The sequence below is a fragment of the Aplidium turbinatum genome, chromosome 4 (assembly GCF_918807975.1).
Source record: "Aplidium turbinatum chromosome 4, kaAplTurb1.1, whole genome shotgun sequence".
Classification (NCBI taxonomy): Eukaryota; Metazoa; Chordata; class Ascidiacea; order Aplousobranchia; family Polyclinidae; genus Aplidium; species Aplidium turbinatum.
This window is the reverse complement of record NC_137475.1, coordinates 25,844,487-25,863,993: the sequence shown is the minus strand read 5'-3', so window position 1 is coordinate 25,863,993 and position 19,507 is coordinate 25,844,487. Positions and strand designations below refer to the sequence as shown.

The following is a 19,507-nucleotide window of genomic DNA, read 5'->3' as shown; positions in this document are numbered from 1 at the left end:
ATGATAAATAAATATATTACTGCTCTTCCTTCTCTATATTAGGTTGCAAATCTCTGTTTGAATTTGCATGCTTGAAATGCTATTTGGTTGTCTTGGCAGTAGACATTATTATTTATAGGCTACAGCTTGTCTAATGTGGCCATTGGAAAAAGAAGGGGAGATAGTTTGGTTTTGGCTACTATCAAAGAAGTGGTTTGTGGCAAAGGTAGACCTGGAAGAAGAACAAAGTGGATTGATAATGATCTCAATAGAGTGAAAAAAGCTGCTCCGGAGAGAAGCCTGCATGAAACAATGTAAAAAGATAGAATAAATACCTGAAGTGTCTGTGCTGTCACAGGCAATAACGAGATAATGTTAGTAGCTATGAGAATAACTGCACATGACCAGAGTAAAGTAGCTCAATTGACAATCATGATCGAAAGGGTACTGTATGATTTGAAATTAACAGTATTGAATTGTATGGTAAATGTCGCATCAAACTACCTATAAGTTCACCAAATCATCTATAAGTCCGGCCGAATTATCTATATATAAGTTCGGTTGAATTACCCATAAGTCATGTCGAATCGGCATGACTTATGGTATTTTGGGTAATTTGTGACACCGTGTTCAAAGAGGTATGTACATTATATACCGGTAAACATTATTTTTAAGAGCTAAAGTAGAATTATTTACATGTGTTTCTACATTTTGAGGGAGTTAGACTAAACCTTTTGGTCTAAATCCCCCCTAATCAAGTATTGACAGAATTTGACATTTTGATAGGGCAGCTTATTGATTGCTTAAATTGCAATAATAATCAAATAAACGATTTGGCTCTTGAAAAGAACGAACACCTGATGGCTTCTAATTCAGTGATTGACAAAGAAAAACAAAAACAAATATCAGTTCGTGGGATTGCTTCTTTGGAAGGAGTAGCAGACATTAAAAAGGTGCTTTGTTACTTGGTTATGCCTTCCTTACTTTTGCGTGACTTAGTTGAAGTATTATATAGCCCGGTGCATATGTTAATTTTTTGCTAAATAAAGATTTTCTTGATTTAATCATTCTATTTCTATAAAAAAAATTTAACTTTTACAGTCATTTAAACGACACCTCCACTTCACACTGCTCAAAGACAGAAACGTAGCAACAACTCGAGATTACTATTTTGCCTTGGCCAACACTGTTCGAGATCAAATGGTAGGTAGATGGATTCGTACACAACAGTACTACTATGAAAAGGACCCCAAGGTAAGAAAAATTTCAGCAATCACAATGTTACAGCCTTGTTTAAACGTATGACATATTTATTGATGTATTGTATAAGTCGCACTTGTGTATACATATGTTACAATTGTTACACCCCCAAATCAGGCTTGTTAAAATGATAACTAAAATTTTACTCGCAAATGGCATGCTACACATGTCGCTGTTGCCTTTGTAGTGATTGCGGATCACCTCGTAGCACACTCTGCAAGCAAGTGAACATGTGTAGAGTAAATAAGATTGTTTGTTGCGCTGTGCATTCCATTACTGTTGCTTTTGTTGCATAATGTGGCTACTTTAAAGAGATGCAACTTAGTTACTTACAGACACAACTTTGAAATTACTAGTATAAAATTTGCACCTCGACTTGTGAGTAAAGATTTGGTATAAAATTCTGTGTCTTATACTCAAAATAAATATGATAAATCTGTTTCCAATTGGAACTGCACACAGTAAATATCAAATCTTCAATGTAAAACAAATTAATAAATATTGTCCGTACAACATACGTGCTATTTACAAATTTAAAATGTACCGTAGTGGTTACCGTAGTAGATACCATGACAGCTTTTCTATACTATTTTACACCCAACTGGTATAAAATGAATTCATGTTATTATTATGGTTATGATACCATATATGATAGTCATGGTGACATATCACCCTCTGGTGACATATCCTGGTGACACCCTCTGGTGATAATCTGGTGACATATCAGTTATCACCCTCTTCCAATCTGCCTTGAGCCAGCATGGAAGCAGTACGGCTCATAAAATCACATGGAACCCTGTCAAGTAACCCATTGTTGATGCGCAATCTGCTGCAAGCGGAGATAGCGAATGATTATTATGATAGTCATGAGTTGTGAGGGCATGGCTATATTCCCCAGTCATTTGAGCATGGCTTTACTTTTTTCTTTTGTCGGCTTTTGAACAACATAGAAAAGCTGGCTTTAATAGGCTTGTAACTTATCGCTTTTTGTGTTATCTTACTTGGCTAGTCCATGATATCTATATTCGAGATATGGTAGAACCTCAGCTCACCTTGAAAGTGCTGGTTTCACTCTCAAGGTGTGCGGTTAAGCAAACATTTCAAATACTGTTTTCCATTCAACATCACCCAGTGGATAGAATAGTTCACAGACAACATAACAAAACTTCAAGCAGAAACTTTACCCTGTTAATCTTGGTAACTGAGCCTGAATCAGTGGTTTAAAGCCACCACAAGCATGTGAAGCTATTTCAGTTTTTCTTTTTTGCTTTGGTTTACGTGCATTAATACAGAACCAAAAAAGTCTAGTGTGTTTGGATTGAAAGTTGAATTTCATTGGGTGCCTGCAGCACCCCAATTTTTAATTTGAAGCTATTCTCATTTATTATTCTAATTTGCACAAACATGTGCAAGATGAATTTATAGAAAAGATTAGAATATTCTGCTTTCTGTGAAAATCCAAAACGAATTTGATTGAATACTGAATGAAGTATTTTATTATCAAAAATGATGGAGAATCAGCAGACCCCTATGTAGTATGTATGGCATGTGCATTTTGCTCTACAACTGTAGAGCATCATTAGTGCCTTATAAAGTAGTGATACCAGTATTTGAAGTTTGTTGTTTACTTGCATATTCAGAGAGTTTACTACTTATCCTTGGAGTTTTATATGGGGCGCTCGCTACAAAACTCCATGCTAAATCTTGGGATACAGACATCCTGTGATGAGGCAATGTACCAACTTGGACTTGACATTGAAGAGCTCGAAGAGCTTGAAGAAGACGCTGGTAGGATATGAGAGTGTTGCTTTAGATAAATTGTTGAAACTCTCAGGATATGTTTAATATGAGTTTATGGCATTGTAAAATCTTTATGTTATATTTGTAGTTAAGTTTTTAAACAACTGTTATTGCTTAGGTCTTAGGAGCTACATTCCCATGAACAGTTTGTGCATTTCGATATACTTTTATCTCTGAACTTTTTTCTGCACTGATTTGTGAAAAGATCAAGGGAAGGCAGGGTACATGTATTTATTCAAAAATTGAATGTTAAACAGTCTGTGAAATAAATAGCAAGTCCAAACCTATTCTATTTGAATAAGTTGAAGATGCTATTACTATAGCGAAATCGATTCTTAATAAATTACACTAAGAGGTTAGATCGTTGTGCAAATGCCAGCATTTGATGAATGCGAAATAGCAGTACCAAGTCCAAACCTGATTGTTGAAATTAGAGATGTACCGATACCAATATTTTGGCCGATACCGATACCGATATCACTTTTTTAGGCCGATACCGATATTTTGGCCGATACTTTAGTTTAGTGTTACAAATAGAAGCAATTTTGGTATTTGCAAGGAATTGTATCAAATGCTAAGTTTGACCTTTTTTTTAAAGGTCCCATACTCAGATACTGAGCTTTGGGGAATGAGAAGATATAAGGTTCTCATTATACTAAGCCTTCGACACTAAGGAGAGTAGGGTGGCCAGTTCCTCTCTCTCGGCCGCCTTTACTTCAGCAACTATGCCCATCCAATTTATTACACCCTGGGTATAGGTGAGCGGTGTTTATCAACAACCAGCTGAAGCCGGGAGTCGAACCAGGTTTGCATAATTGGAAAGCCAACGCCTTATCCGTTGCACCATCCCACCGCCAAGTTTGACCTTATTTGCATATAGAACTATTAAAAAAAGCTTTGAATTGGCATAGTTTATTAAAGATTCAAAAATTCAATCTCAACCGCATTGTTGTGTCATAATAGTAGGTTTTGGTAATGAAAGGCCACCGTAATTGAGGACTGGGGTATAAGGGAAGAAACATTACATCATAATTGGGGTTTCTGAAAAATTAATATTTTAGGGTTTGCGTAAACTCTCCAAATAGGCTATCATAATTCATAATAAGATGTAAACCAAGTCATTTGTGTAGTCGAACAAAAACTATTAGACAAGTAATGTGCAATGTTGTTTGGTTGAGAAGCTTTTGCCGGGCCAAGACTACCCAGATAGCAAAAACGTATAATTTTGCAACTTTTTTATGTTACTAAACGTTTAAAAAACCCATGTAACTTGGTTGTTTTTATAGTAAGCTGTTTCAGCAAAATGGAAATTTTCCGAAGCTGTGAGGGAGCTGAAGGAATAGTTTAAAACTTTAAATGACTCCAATTTTTTTTCTTAGGTTAATTAGCTATATCTAAAGTCTAAACAATATTGTGTCTACCCAAACTAAAAACATTTTTGGAAAAATTGCGTTTTTGACCTCATTTTTTGATTTTTGAGCCCCAGGAGGAGGCTGAAGACAATTTGTTACGAATCTCAAATTTTGTCATGAGTTTTTTCTCACTCATTGGCACCATTTCCCCACTACACCGAGAGATTTAAAAGAAAAGTTCAAAAACGAGCCACCCTACTAGCCAACCTGACATCATTGTTTTATGCGGCCGCTAATCGACTTTAACGATCATGGAATGTTACGTAATAAGAACGATTATATCCTACACGCAAAAATAAAAAATATCGATTGCTTAAATCAGCTCTTTTTGCTGTTTTGTCTCGTGAGCTTTGCGTATTGTTCAACAAGTGTATAAAGTTTAGAATTGACAAAAACTCATTACATTTGAAAATGAAGTTTGAATCACGGCAAATAAACGTATTCAAAACTTTTACTTCGGCCGACGCTGTTTCACACTCAGTTTTCTAGGTCAGCAACAGTTTTGTCACAGCAAAAATGCGTTAATTTTGAAGGCTGCCGAGCTGGAAACAGCTTGTCCAATGTATAAGTCGAACCTGGCTTTTTGCGGTGAAAATCACTTGTGAAAATCTCGAACTATACTCGAGTAGGCTATAATAAATAGCGTAATAAGTAAAATTTTGAATGTTAGGCTACAGAACAAAAATCGCCCGAGGCTAAATTTTCATGTCAAGTTAAATATTTTTGCTTCTGGAGTGCCCCATAATTAAATAAGTCACGCCATAGTTACGCTACACCACTGTCTGTACAGTATAACTCCTGTTGCAAGCAGGCTAACCACAGTTGATCTAAACTGCTTAGTGGATGAACAACGGAGAATGACTGGTATTTAAAGCGCAGATGAACAAGAAAAAAAAACAGTTCCCGAACTTTATTGAAATGCTGCATGTTGCGCCATAACATTGTTCTTTGTAATACCGCTTTGAAAGAGGATTACGACTATGAATAAACTTCATTTTGAATTGAAAAGACATGACGTAATGTCTTCCATTTTTAGTTATCACATATTTTTTCATTACGTAATGTCTTGTAGGAAGAAATTGAAAATCAGTATAATCATTCAAAATGAAAGCAATGGGACTACGAATCCTCACTAAACCAATCAATCAATAGTCTTGTTGCATCTAAGAGGACAACCTTATATGTTACTGATCTCCGGAGCTGACGTAAGCCTTAAAAGTCATGTCGACTTATTCTTGATGCCCCCCTTAACGAAAATTGTTCTTTGTAATACCGCTTTGAAGGTGGATTGCGACTATGAACAAAAGAATAATTTTTAAACTTCATTTTGATTTGAAAAGACATGACGTAATGTCTTCCATTCTTAGTTATCACATATTTTTTCATTACGTAATGTCTTGTAGGAATAAATTGAAAATCAGTATAATCATTCAAAATGAAAGCAATGGAACTACGAATCCTCACTAAACCAATCAATCAATGGTCTTGTTGCATCAAAGAGAACAACCTTAGGCCTATTTTATGTTACTGATCTCCGGAGCTGACGTAAACTTTAAAAGTCATGTCGACATATTCTTGATGCCCCCCATAACGAAAATTGTTCTTTGTAATACCGCTTTGAAGGTGGACGACTATGAACAAAAGAATAAATGTTAAACTTCAATTTGTATTGAAAAGACATGACGTAATGTCTTCCAACCTTATCACATATTTTTTCATTACGTAATGTCTTATAAGAATGAATTGAAAACGAGTCTATTCACTAAAAAGGAGAGCAATGGGACCACGAATCCTCACTGAACCAATCAGTAAAAGGTCTTGTTGTGCCTACTGATCTCTGGAGCTGACGTAAACCTTAAAAATATGGACTTATTCTTGATATGGAATTTGACTACCGTACATAGCCTATATTACATATCGATTACCGGTAATGGATATTTTGTTTCAATGCACTTCAAAGTTAAAACGTATTTGTTTACCACAACCAAACCACTTGTGACAATCGAATTTGTTAATTTATTATTCGATAAAATATTTAGATGATGTCACGTCATTACGCCGATTTGAGATATAATTTCATTCATGACGTCGTGTGGATGAAAAACTTTTACAAGTTTTACACTCTGCTGAGAGTAAAAAAGAAACACATATTGGAGAAATTGAGTCTCTTTCACAACTTAAGAATCGAACAACGCAAAACTGCTGAAACAAAACGTTTTGTTTGAGTGAAAAAATCACTGCAAGCAACCAATGCCAAAAGGCACGCGCAAGAAGTCATGGGAGTGTGAGATATCAGCAATTTGAACAGGTTGTTATTTTTCTATATCAATGTGACGTTAGTTACAACTATAAAAAATCTGTATCTTTACTCTGTGGAAAATCCGCAGCAAGCGCCTTTTTTACATGTTTAGTATCGGCCACAGTATCGGCCAAATTTTGCCGATACCGATACCGATACTCAAAAAGTGGCCGATATCACCGATACCGATACCGATATATCGGTACATCTCTAGTTGAAATAACTTAAATCTAAATCCGGTTGCTGACTTCAATTCCAGCAGGAGTTGAATCCAAATCCATGTTCATTTATGGAGGCTTCATCAATCATTTATCTCTGATGGCTGTTGTTATCTCTGTTGAGAACGTCATGGAAGCGTTAGAGTTAGTAATGAGAGTTGATCCATCAATGTTAAAAGGGCGGTGTAGTTTGGAGGCCTTCTCTTGGGTTTGATGTGAAGCGATAGGTTGGTAATCAGTCCTACAATCAACACCACGCATTGGTTTATTTACACGTACAATCGTACATCATGCCTGTGTTTGGCTCTGCTTATAATCAATGAGGTGCCAGTGTAGAGTGGGGCTGTCTAGGAAGTTTTGTTTCCGATAGGAAGATGAAGCATAGTGATAGTTAGGCCAATGGTAGGGGGCTGTTAAATTTAATTTCAACTTTAACACCTGATTTTAGGTTACAACAAGATATTTAAGACTTCTAGCTCACTTTTTTTGAACGTTTTATATATAAAACCTTTTTCACCCCAAAAATTACTTTTTGAAGGACTACAGTATATTTACGTCGAGTAAAAATTGTCTCGGGTATTTTTGTCACTTTGTTTACGGCTTTTGAAGTTCAAGTATTCTTTGCTATACAATAGATCATGGGCGTCGATTTTTTCTTAGAAGAGGGAAATTCTGGGTGGGTGAGAGTTTTCAAACAGATTTCATTGAATGTGTATGTTCTCAAATTCGCAATGGTTAATGTTTCTCACAAAGACTGCATTTAGCGTCGCTGCAGCAATTAAGCTATAATAATAGGTTTGATGTTTGCTTTCATGCTCCTTGCGATCTTATTAGCGCTGCTAAACTAAACAAACTTCTTTTATGTTTTCCTTTGCGACCTAAAAAGCGCGTCTCGTGACCTGTTATCTTTAAAGTGGCGCCTTCGGATTTGCTGCATTTTGATTTGTAAAAAGCAGTGTTGTACGCGTCAATGAAATAAATTGACGGCGTCAGCGTCAGCCCGAATTGCCTAAAAGCTTTACGGCGTAAAGTGCTGCGTCAGCTCTCAAAGAAATTGACGGCGTCAGCGCTAATTTCTAGCGCTATTTTAGCCAGGGTCTCACAAAACGGAAGCATTTCAACCAAGTTTAGGCTAACAATAGCTATAAATAAAGAGCAGGTATTATGTTTTGATACTGTATTGTAATTAGTTGCTTGGCTTATTAGTTATTTCCTTGTAGAAACACAAGCATTTAAAAAAGTTTGTCTGACAATCTGCTGCGTTTGGGACGCATATTGTCCTTTCCAAGTGAAAACATGCGTTCCACAGCAGCGCTGGATGGTATTGTATTTCAAAAACAAGTCTTGAAAACGTTTACTTGGAAAGGTAGCCTATCACTGTTCCAAGCTTGCTGTGATGGCTTAGCATATATACATTTTTTAACGAGGTCCACTGCACCAGCATCGCTCTTTTCAGGGGCATAGAACAAATAAAGTATCTTCAACCTCCGCGATGACATTCATTGATTTTTCGCTTTCTCTCCCTGATCCCTCGTTCTCGATAGCCTACTGCTCACGATATGAGTGATCAACATTTGGCGAACTTATCCGCTTGTATTCCGGGTAACCATTCCAACCAACGCGAAAGCGGGTAATTCGGATGAGTCGCGCTGGCCGGAATACATTGTGAAACACTCATTGTAAAACGAGATTTTCCATGAAAACAAAAAATGATGCATAGCGCGTGACGCTTAAAATCGGCAAAATATTTGACGGCGCTATCACTTCCGGCAACTAAAAAATAAACTGACAACGTTAACCTCAGCGTCAACAAAAAGTTGCCGTCGTCAACGTACAACACTGGTAAAAAGCAAAGATTTGTAAAAAGCGATTGTTTCAGTACGTCTTTAGTTTGTATCGGTTATTTTATTGTCATGTTCATTATGATGATCATATTCATATTCTCTTACGCTGACCCGCATTTGAAGTTTGACTGTGACGTAACGAAAGTGAGACCATTCGGAGAAAAGATCAAACGTAGCTTTCTCTCACCAGGAATTGCCAGCGTGTGGCAGTTGCCGTAGCAACAACAATGCAGTGAGTACCGCCTTTTTTCAACGCAGCGTTGTTGCGGAATTGCTTTGTTCTCTCGGATACCTAGCGAGAGACATACCGTAAAACAAGAAGTTGCGCTGCAGTTGGTTGGATAGTTCAGCATTTAACAAAAACGGAAATAGCCTAATTGTAACGAACACTTCATAAGTGTCGTGAAAACAGGGTGGGCGAAACATATTTTGCCCACCCTCGTTTCACGGCCGGGTGGGCGTCGTCCACCCGACCCACCCTATTTCGACGCCTATGCAATAGTTTGAGTTTCCGTTTTAGCAACATGATCGTTGCTTACTTCACAATGTAGATATTAACGACCTGTTTTAGCCTGATGCTGAGAGTTCGCTGTGGTAATAGCGAAGTGCACTAGCTTTTGGAACACAGTTCCCTAGTTAGACGAATAGCACATGACTAGAGAACTGTGTTCCGTGCGTACGGAATTCTAAAGAACGCACCAGGGCGCCACGACGCACAGTTTTAGAATCATTGAGTTACCGGTAGTTGAGTCACATTCACTTTTTAAACGATCTTTGATGGTGCCAGTTCTGGGAACCATTCATTGCATGGAGTGTTGTGATTGATTTGTTTGTCGTTTACGACTGTACGTGCTTATACTGGTATTATTTCAGGCCTGGGTAATGGTGGGCTGGGCAGACTTGCAGCTTGTTTTTTGGACTCCATGGCGACGCTAGGGTTGGCGGCTTACGGATATGGAATTCGTTATGAATACGGGATATTTAGCCAAAAGATCAGGGAAGGGTGGCAGGTAATGTGCATGTTAATGTTGAGGGATTGATTCAAAGTGACTTTACAATTTTTGCAGTCAACCCTGCGTAATTGGACCACAAGTCCAATTGCTTTTGCTCTAACGATTTTCTTTAAGCATAACTTATAGCAGTTTCATCTCGCCACCATTCCATTCGTACTGGGGGTTTCTGAGTCGACAAGGGGAGCACTGAACCGTGCCGGAGTTAAAGTCGCAATGAAGTCGTTTCGAACCATCGCTGATAATTTGTTACTACCCAAAATTCCAACCCTATTTTACAATAAATGTGGTGTTAACAAAATTTTGTGCAGCGATGGTGATGGATTACGTATTGGCCAGACTAAACGTAGCGTAAATTCTCGGTTAGGAAACACCGCCGAATGGTCAAAAATATGAAAAATGAAAAGTCAGCTCTCTGTTTGCACATGGTCATTGGTCAAAGAAGATCACAGAATAAACGGGCCAAAAACAAAAATGAATCAAATTACTCAGAACGCACCACAGCAGAAAGTTGCTACATTAACATTGAGTGAAAACAAGCAATGTTCTCATTACTCAACCGGAACGATTTAAATGTCCTACGGAAATCACACAATGAAATATAAATCATTATTAAACAATGAAAGCTATTAATACTACAGAAAGTGCTCAATGCCAAGCAAAAAGCAAAGCAGAGCGAATTAAATCAAATATAGTTACCACTATCTAAAAAACCCTTGACAGCCTGTTTCACCTGAAAGGAGGATCATCAGAAGGGGGTCTGCTACTATTCGGTGAGTCCGATTCGGTGAGTTCCTAACCTCTAACCCCTAACCCTAAAACGGCAATGATAATTAGGCTACGGTACCCGATAATTTAAAAAAAAATGAAAAAATCCCCCGTTAAGGGATCGGACTCACCGAAACGGGCCATTCCGATCAGAAGGTCCTTATTCAAATAGAATTCAGTCAAATAATTCAAATTCAAATAGAATTATTAAAAATATATTCTATTTGAATAAGGACCTTCTGTTGATCCTCCTTTTAGGTGAAACAGGCTGTCAAGGGTTTAAATAGTGGTAACTATATTTGATTTAAATCATTATTATGTGCATGGACAAGGTTCATGCATATTTTGGAACAGTTGGAAGCATCCTCGTAATTCAATTTCGTCCCGAACATTTGGTTTGCTTCAACCTTTTCAACTTTGTGCTTGACTGTGTGAAAGTTTTATGTTATACAACGTAGAAACTAGAAAGTGACTGGTCACATCTCATGGTCACTAGTGTTTGAAATAATGTTTCACTTTTTTCTGTTGCCTTTAATCGCACTGTAGTACTGTATATCATTTCGAAAATTTTTTGTATGTTATTCGCTCTAAGCATGCTCATTGTCATGATACGCGAAACGTCAGTGAAGCAATAAAACAACTCGTATGTTTCTGCTTTTACTTTCGCACTCATCAGATAAACGTTGCAACTATTGCTAGAAAAGATAACAACCTTGATTAACATCTAAACCTTTGAGTAGGCCTATATGTAGGTTTTCAGTATTGATGAAATCATGAAAAACTGGACTATTCTGTGTTTCACACATAGAAAAATAATAGCCTTTATTTTTCCTGGAAGATTCACTACTTATCAAAATTATTGGAGAAGCTACGTTATTTTCAGTATCTGTGAGCTACATGTCTTGAAGTTGCTTTTTTTCGTTAACGTGTGTACGTCAGCTTGTATCCCTTGCGGAGCCTTCTTTTGTATCATGGGTCAAAGTAATAGATTTTTATTGGCATATCTCATTTCTTTCTTACCATTTCTCTCTGTGTTTCCTTCCTGATGTCATACAATTTTGGTAAAGAGGTGACTTTCTGCAACCATAGACAGATAAAACCAAGCAACCACACGGCATTTAACATAATACATTAAAGTGAACATAAATAAATGCCGTGTGGTTGCTTGGTTTTATCTTTATTGTCAGTGTACCAACAGGTTGAAGAAGCAGACGACTGGCTCCGATACGGTAACGCCTGGGAGAAGGCCCGGCCTGAGTATACTGTTCCTGTGCACTTCTATGGGAATGTGAAGCATGATGCCAAACATAATGGCGACTCATCAAAGCCTTGCGCATGGGTCAATACCCAGGTAATTGCCTACAATCTAAATTGTGTGTATTTTTCATATGGACTTGCATTGTTTAGACATTAATTTAACATACAATTCTGCGACAATAGGCTATTTGTGGCATGTCAGCTATGGGGAGGAGAAAGGGTTTGTTGTAGGTCACACTCTTTGTTGTCATTTGTCTTATGCAACATAGGTTATATACGCCATGCCATATGACACACCTACACCTGGATACGGCAACAACACAGTGAACACCCTCAGATTATACTCAGCAAAGTCACCCAATTCGTTCAATCTTGGTGTATGTGAGTATGGAACTGATCCTCTAAGTTATAATCACCAAGTTACGTTAATAATGATTTAACATCATCAGAAAGTCACAGATGGTTAGTAAAGTAGTGTATATATTGATGCAGCTATCTATTTGGTTAATATCATCAAAGTTTAGAAAATATTCTCAATGAAGCCGTAGTTAATGGGTAATTATTAGTTGGTAGCTTTAAAGGTAATACTGTTGCTGCTCCTTAACTTTGGTTGCATTTTACAAATAAAATCCAATGTGTAGTCAACTAGTCATTATTAAACGTTTGTGCAAAGCTATACATGTTATAATGACAACTGCTAGATTTGTTTCCTGCCACTTGAATGTTGATTAATTTTGCTTTGCAGGTATTAAGTGATTGGCATTTTCGAATACAGTAGTTCAGGATTCAAATCTATTCTAGAATAATTATATCTAATCCAGAGTATCGAATCTGATTCGATATATTTTAGCCAAAGGAAAATGAAGCAAAGGCAAAATAAACTTCAGGGGTTTTGTTTATGGCAACAAACTAAGCCCATGAAAGCGTAAAATTATTGCAGCGCAATGATTAAGGCTTTCCAGATGTTTGCCTACTAAGTACTAAACGTCATCACAAGTTGATGGCGTTTTGGCTCTTTGACATTGGAAACTGATATTGTGTAGGAGAGAACCATAACCTAACTATTACCAGCTAGCCATGTGTAGACTTATGCAATACAGTGGCTGTTCCAATACCGCGATGATCAATAGCGAGACATCCACTGGCGAGATTTATTTTGTTCCCGTTTTTATTTCCAAGTTCAACAAAACTTTAAACAAAGCAACAGGATAGTACGAAAATAGGCATGGAGAGACTGTTGAGCGTTGATCAATCATGGTGCCACGCAAGAGAAAAGCGGATTACTTTTCATATTGATGTATTAGTGAACCAATTGATTGTCACGTCAATGGCTGTCGCGCAGTTGGGTGCCGTGCTATTGCCCAGACAGACCAATGCATTTCATGACTACGAACTTTAAGAATTTAGAGGAAAGTGTTAATAATTTTATCATAGGTTAACACATGTGTGGGCTAATGTTACTTCTTTTCTTACGGTCCCCTTAAATATTTTCAGAAGCGAAAGCAGTTTTTATGTGAAGCCTGTTCAAACCAAATAGGCTATTAACAAAACTTGACTTAAAATGTCGTCATAGATTCGAAATCCAAACAACTTACTTTTGTTAAATTACTTTTTTGGTTACAAATTACTAAGCATTTTGTTTTGACAAGATAAAGTTTGTTGTTACCACTTCAAAGAAGCTTTTCTGTAATTGCTCTTGAGTCTTAACACAGTGCATTTTTTTTTTCGAATAAATTTGGCTTGAAAGCTTGAAATTGATTTATTTTGATTATGTCTCACGCATCTTGAAAAGCCTGAGCAAAGTGTGTGACGCAGAACAAATATCACTTTTATTTGAGCGAACTTTGAAATTCAATGGATTAAAAATAAATTCCAATTTGCTAGTTTTTGCTGAATTTCTTTAATTTGATAGAATCACGTTGCTAAAAATGTGCAAGTGTAGTTCTTCACATCTTTGAGAATGTCGAGCATGATTTTCAGCTGCTCTTTAAATTTGAATATTAAGAAAGCTAAAAAAATACAAAGTTACAGGAAATAAACGCTACAAACTGCTCATTGAACTACCTTCAGCTAACAGAGACGAAACCTACCAATACTTGCACGCTACGCCTACTTATTTTAGCAACTTCTAAACCGCAATTCTACCAGAAAATTGTACAAATATATACTGAAATTGGCAAATCTTGCGGCTTCTTTCCGCACAAAGTCGGGCGCCTAACCATTTGTAACCAACTCACAAGATCATTCTGTGGCATTGTACCAGCCGAGCGCATGATTAACTAAACTAACTGTCATTTTGTAATTCAGTCAACACCGGTGATTACATTCAAGCTGTGTGCGACAGAAACTTAGCCGAGAACATATCCCGAGTGCTCTACCCGAATGATAACGTGAGTAATACTAATGAGTATCAGTCATTGTATTGCTTCGTCCCAACAATCACATAATATTGCATCGCATTTATTGACCAGTTTAGGTACGGTGTGAGGGGTCTGCTGCTATTCGGTGAGAGCTTTTTCGGAGAGTTCCCAATTCGGTGAATTTTTGAATTTTTTTTGAAAATTATCGGGTACCCTAGCCTAATTATCATTGCCGCTTTTACATCATTTTAACGTCGCTAAACGCTGAAATAAGACCCTGACTCGTAACCCTTAACCCCTAACCCTAAAACGGCAATGATAATTAGGCTACGGTACTAAAAAAAAATCATCACCGAGTAGGGCTCTCACCGAAAAAGGCTCTCACCGAATAGGGAACTCACCGAATAGGGAACTCACCGAATAGGACTCACCGAATCGGACTCACCAAAACGGGCCATTCCGCGGTGTGAGATGTATTGTCAGCTCTATACAGGAAACTTTACAATTGTGCATATTGTATGTTTGGTTTACTCATGTTTTTATATTCACTCATTGTGTTGTTGATGTTTGGTCGTATAGACTCCGCGTTTGTGGCACTAGCTGTCTCCCGTATGTCATGTGTGTTCAATTCGTTGCGCACTATCTGTGCTTGACACAAGGAAGATGGATGTTTGTTTTGTTAACCTCCTAAGCTGATAACCAACAGCCGACTGTTTCGGGTGGACACGCATTTCCCCTTTCTTTCCATGAATTACCGTTTGAGGTTTCTCGTATACGGTTGAATGTCAGCTGATATTGATTTAGTTTTATGACATTTTTCCATGTCACCCAGTTCTTAGGTCGATAAAGATAAGATGTACCGACCGCAAATCTTCCCGGATACTGTCTAGGCAACGTCTGTCAAGCCAATGCGTTCTTGAGTGCTGTCTCCGATCTCCATGAATGTTAAATGGCTGTATTCTTCAAGCCAATAGATATGCCAAGTTCGAATTTCAGATCTTCCAGCCGCACCGCGTCAGGAAGGTGCTTGCAATATATCCAGTTTACTTATTGCATTCATGTGTGGTAAATTGATGCTGCACAGTGCATTCTCGTTATGTTCTATTTAGGAACTTGTTATTAAATTGAATATTTATTCTGAGAAAGACTGAGAAAGGTTTTTTAGAAGTTAAACTTGGCGGTTTCGCAGACTTGTCGCAGGCTTTGAACGCACCGGTTTCGCAGGGTCGGTCACCGAGATTGACAGTAAGGAAGTTTCCGATTGTTGAAGTCAGTGGCGTAGTGTGTGGCACGCGTGTGACGTCACGATATTGAAAATGATGCTTTCAGTCTTTATGTCTCTGAAACAAAGTTTGCGTAATTTTAAACGAAACTGCATTAAAAGAGCGAGTTTTGCCAATACCAAACATTCAAATATCTCTGCCAGGAATTAGCAATAACAAAACATAGCGACTTAGCTCTATTACCAAAAAATGCCTAAGAAAACATCATCTTATCCTTTTGCTATGCCATCGGACATTTTTGTTGAAAATGCTCTCAGAATGCACCAAATTCAAAGTAATTTTTTAAAATTTTCTTGGGGAGGCCCCCAGACCCCCCGCCGCTGGCTGTCGCCTTGTCAAACACGCCGTCGGGCTTCGCCTGTCGATCATCAAAACAAAACTTTCAAAATTCCTGGCTACGCTACTGGTTGAAGTGTTATTGCCGGGGGATTATTCCTTGCACTAGTTGCTGCTGAATGAATGGCAGTCATCAAATACGTTGCTCAAGAGCACACCCCGAGAGTCGATCCAGGGCTGCTTGACCTTGCTGTTTTTTGTTTTTTTTTCGGAGCAAAGTCAGGCACTTCACCAACTGAGCTATTGGGGCGGATAAGTGTCCGATAAGATAAAGTGTCCCATTGTAAAACGACTTTTACATCTCCATTGGAACGCGTTTAATTGCTGTACATCAAAAACAAACAAATGGTACCGTATTGTTTAGTCATTCCAAAAACAAAAAGCCATGTTTCGTTGCGTAGTACCTTTTTTAGCAGATTCGTGAGCAAGTGATCAGGTCGAATTTTGTGATGGTTGTGAGCAGTGTTTTTTTTAAGGTGTTTTGGGGGACCGAAACGGTCCCCTAAATTTCTCCAGCGGTTTCCCAAAATTTGGACTTGCAACTACAGTAGAAAAGTAATGGTTGTTTCTCGCTATGTCTTGTCGATAATACGAATATATCCTGCGATCAATAGTTCACGTCCGGAAAAAAGAATATGCCTAAGTGGAGGTACAGCTAAATCAAAGAGTTATTCACAAAAGAAGTGCACCTTCGATACTCGTCAATGTTTATTTCTGATTTATGGCGCATAATGATCAGTTTTTACGTGTGGAAACATAACAAGCAGAAGCCAACAAGCACACTTTGTTTGATTGTGCAGAAAACTTGTTTGGCGGCCGTGTTGGGCAGGCTGTTTGGTCGCTGTCACAATCATTTATGCTGTGCCTTGTCGAATAATTCATTTATGTTGCGTTGATTGTATGTAGTTATGGCTATTTTTTGGTATTTAAATGAAACACTTGCGGTCTCTTAAAACTACTTAGCGGTCACCCAAACCAAACCTTAAAAAAAAACCTGGTTGTGAGTATTATTTGCGTTGGCTCAGATCTTGTGAAATTGATATTTTGATCATGATTTCTTTCATTTCAGTTTTGAGTGATTTTGCAAAGTTGATGTTTTTTCCTGGAACGATTTTTACGTCTAAAATCGATTTTGACATGCCTATTGCCTATACTTAGTTTACCTGTTGTGGCATCGCAGTGTCAACAGTCAGCCCTAAACTCTTTCAAGACACACAGTGTTAATTTACGCATTTTTATGCTGGCTCCATACTTTATATCAAAGGGCAGTGTTTCTCAACCAATTTGCTATGGTCCGCTGGCGTGCTACAATGCGCTATTGGCTGATGGAGCTAGGTAAAAAGTATGTTAGAATCTCAACTATTTTCCGCTTTGCAAATTACTGCTACTAAACTCCTGTTTTTTCTTGGATACAGGTATAATGTTGCGTGTATTCATCCAGTGACATGATAGTTTCTTATAACTTAGTTGACAATCATTTTTTTTTTCAAAGTTTACTTCGTTATGTCCCTTGTCAGTTCGTCATATTGCACAGTTTTGTTAAGAGTAAGAAAATTTTTGGTTTTGGTTGTGGATGACAAATCGCGCTAGTCCGTTTGGATCGTCGGCATTGCGCGCAGTGCCCGCTGCCTTGGATATTAATAGCCTATATGATTAATTGATTGTTATTATTTATGTGCATCAAACCAATAGGTCCATATTTGTATACTACCAAACATGCAAAAACAAACAATACCAGTAAAAATCACAATATCCCAGTTAACAGAGGATTAATCATGTTGCGGAGAATTGTCAACGAGTCAACTGCGAATGGCACCATTGAAATACGACGATTTTACAAGAGCGTCAGAATTGCAGAAAACGTTCATGTAACAATTTTTAAAGATTAGCATCTACATAAAAAATTGTTAAGAGATTTGTGAAGTACTACATCAGAGCTCAAAATATTTTGTTCAATTTAAATAGTGCAAGCACTAGCATAGCGGGGTAAGCCATGCAACACACGAAAGGCATCGTTGTATGTAACACGTAAGTGGTTGATGGGTGCAGTGCACAAGAGAAATTACACTAAAGTTGACAAGCATAAAAAGAAACGCAACGTGCCTGGAATAAAAAAAATTGTTGCAACATTTGTCAGCGTACTAAGTTCTAGTGATGAAACCAGAATTCACATATTCACACAATATATTTTTGCTGCTTAACATTGAAAAGCCGTTTTACCTTCTTGCTACGTTTTTTCTATAGTACTTCATATTCAATACACGGATGCAATCACGTCGTGATTTATGGTAGCTATTGACCTTGGTTGGGTCGCTTATCAGTGAGAGGGTCGTAGCTTGTTCTGATAACCGTATGCTGTTGCGATAAGTGGCTAGTTGACCTAGCTAACCTTGGTGTGGTATTTTTACTGATTTACATCGATTGGTTGCTTTTTACGTTGAATTACAATTATTTTTGGTAGTGTTTGTTGCCACTTTATGAAATGAGAGGTTTGAAACGTACGTTTGGTACGTATCGCTCTGTTTTTTTGGTCCTGTGATTTGAAAGGGTTTTTCTATTTAGCTCCTGTCACGTAGTAACCCTTGACTATCGCAGACAACAAAAACAGAAAATCGACTGACTACATCAGGGCTTCCCAAGCTTATTTGCTCGCGACCCCTTTTAATCTAAAATTTTTTGCTACCTCTCACGATTAAAATGATAAACAGTGTGAAATATAGGCTACATTTGTGATACTTGCAGAAAAGCTAACTTCGAACAAAAACTAAAAACAATTAGCGGTACTCGAAGTCTACTACTCGAAGCCTACTACTTTTCACGTAGCCTACTGGAAACAAAACTGTGATGGGTCATGGGTGCGACTTCTTTCTGCCACAAAGCAAGTCCAGCCGTAGCTCAATGTTTATTAATGCTAATCTCAAGGCGTTTTCAATGTTGCTTAAGCTGGAACGATAGGCCTATTTTCTTATGATTGACGTCAACCACGCGTAAACGTTAAAAACAATGACTCACACAGATACATTGATACAAACGGCAAGAGTGCAGTTACTACTGAGTGAAGTAATAATGAATATTCCACTCTAATGTTCACCCCAAAACTGTGAAGCTTTTTGTTAGAAAATTCAAGCCCCAACTTAGAGTCAAAAGACAGATCAGCAAATTCCTTCAGAGATTTAAGAGAGAGGTGCTTGTTAAGCCTACCTTACTTTGTTTTTGCATTGCAAATAGGTTTTGAATCCAATCTAATTTGGTGACGTCGAATTCTCGAGGTAAATACTTCTGAAACTGATTCAACAGATTTTACAAAAGGTCGATGACCAGAGGGTTAATTACGCTTGATTTCTCATCATTGTTAGCCAAAAACTCTTCAGTAAATGAATGCTTTTTTAATAAATCATTTAGAACCTTTTGTTTACAGATGTTTAATTGTTTGATAAACGCATCAATTTTAGATTTCAATGTAAAACATTAACGCTTTCTCGTAGGAGGGACATATTAAATTTGTTCAGTTTTTCAAGCAAATTTGACATAATTTCAAAAGCCGGATGTCATTGCAAAAATGGTGGACCAAGTCTGAAAATATTTCCCTTAGAAAAGAAAAACTTAGAAAAAAAAACATAAACTTGCAAAAAAACGTAACATTTGTGAATTGTGTGATTCTAGTCAAATGAAACTGTTATA

The 19,507-nt window shown here is 37.6% G+C and overlaps 1 protein-coding gene across 1 annotated transcript in view; it reads left to right on the top strand.

Moving 5' to 3' along the window:
* The first annotated feature begins 772 nt into the window (after positions 1-772).
* Positions 773-19,507, top strand: part of LOC145768259 (glycogen phosphorylase, muscle form-like) — a 50,176-nt gene continuing 31,441 nt past the window's right edge. Inside the window, exons 1-7 of the mRNA XM_082579741.1 lie at positions 773-932; positions 1,081-1,233; positions 2,880-3,027; positions 9,686-9,822; positions 11,789-11,941; positions 12,117-12,228; positions 14,155-14,237. Coding sequence (XP_082435867.1) covers positions 840-932; positions 1,081-1,233; positions 2,880-3,027; positions 9,686-9,822; positions 11,789-11,941; positions 12,117-12,228; positions 14,155-14,237 — 879 coding nt within the window. The 5' untranslated portion in view covers positions 773-839. The remainder of the gene's footprint in view (positions 933-1,080; positions 1,234-2,879; positions 3,028-9,685; positions 9,823-11,788; positions 11,942-12,116; positions 12,229-14,154; positions 14,238-19,507) is intronic.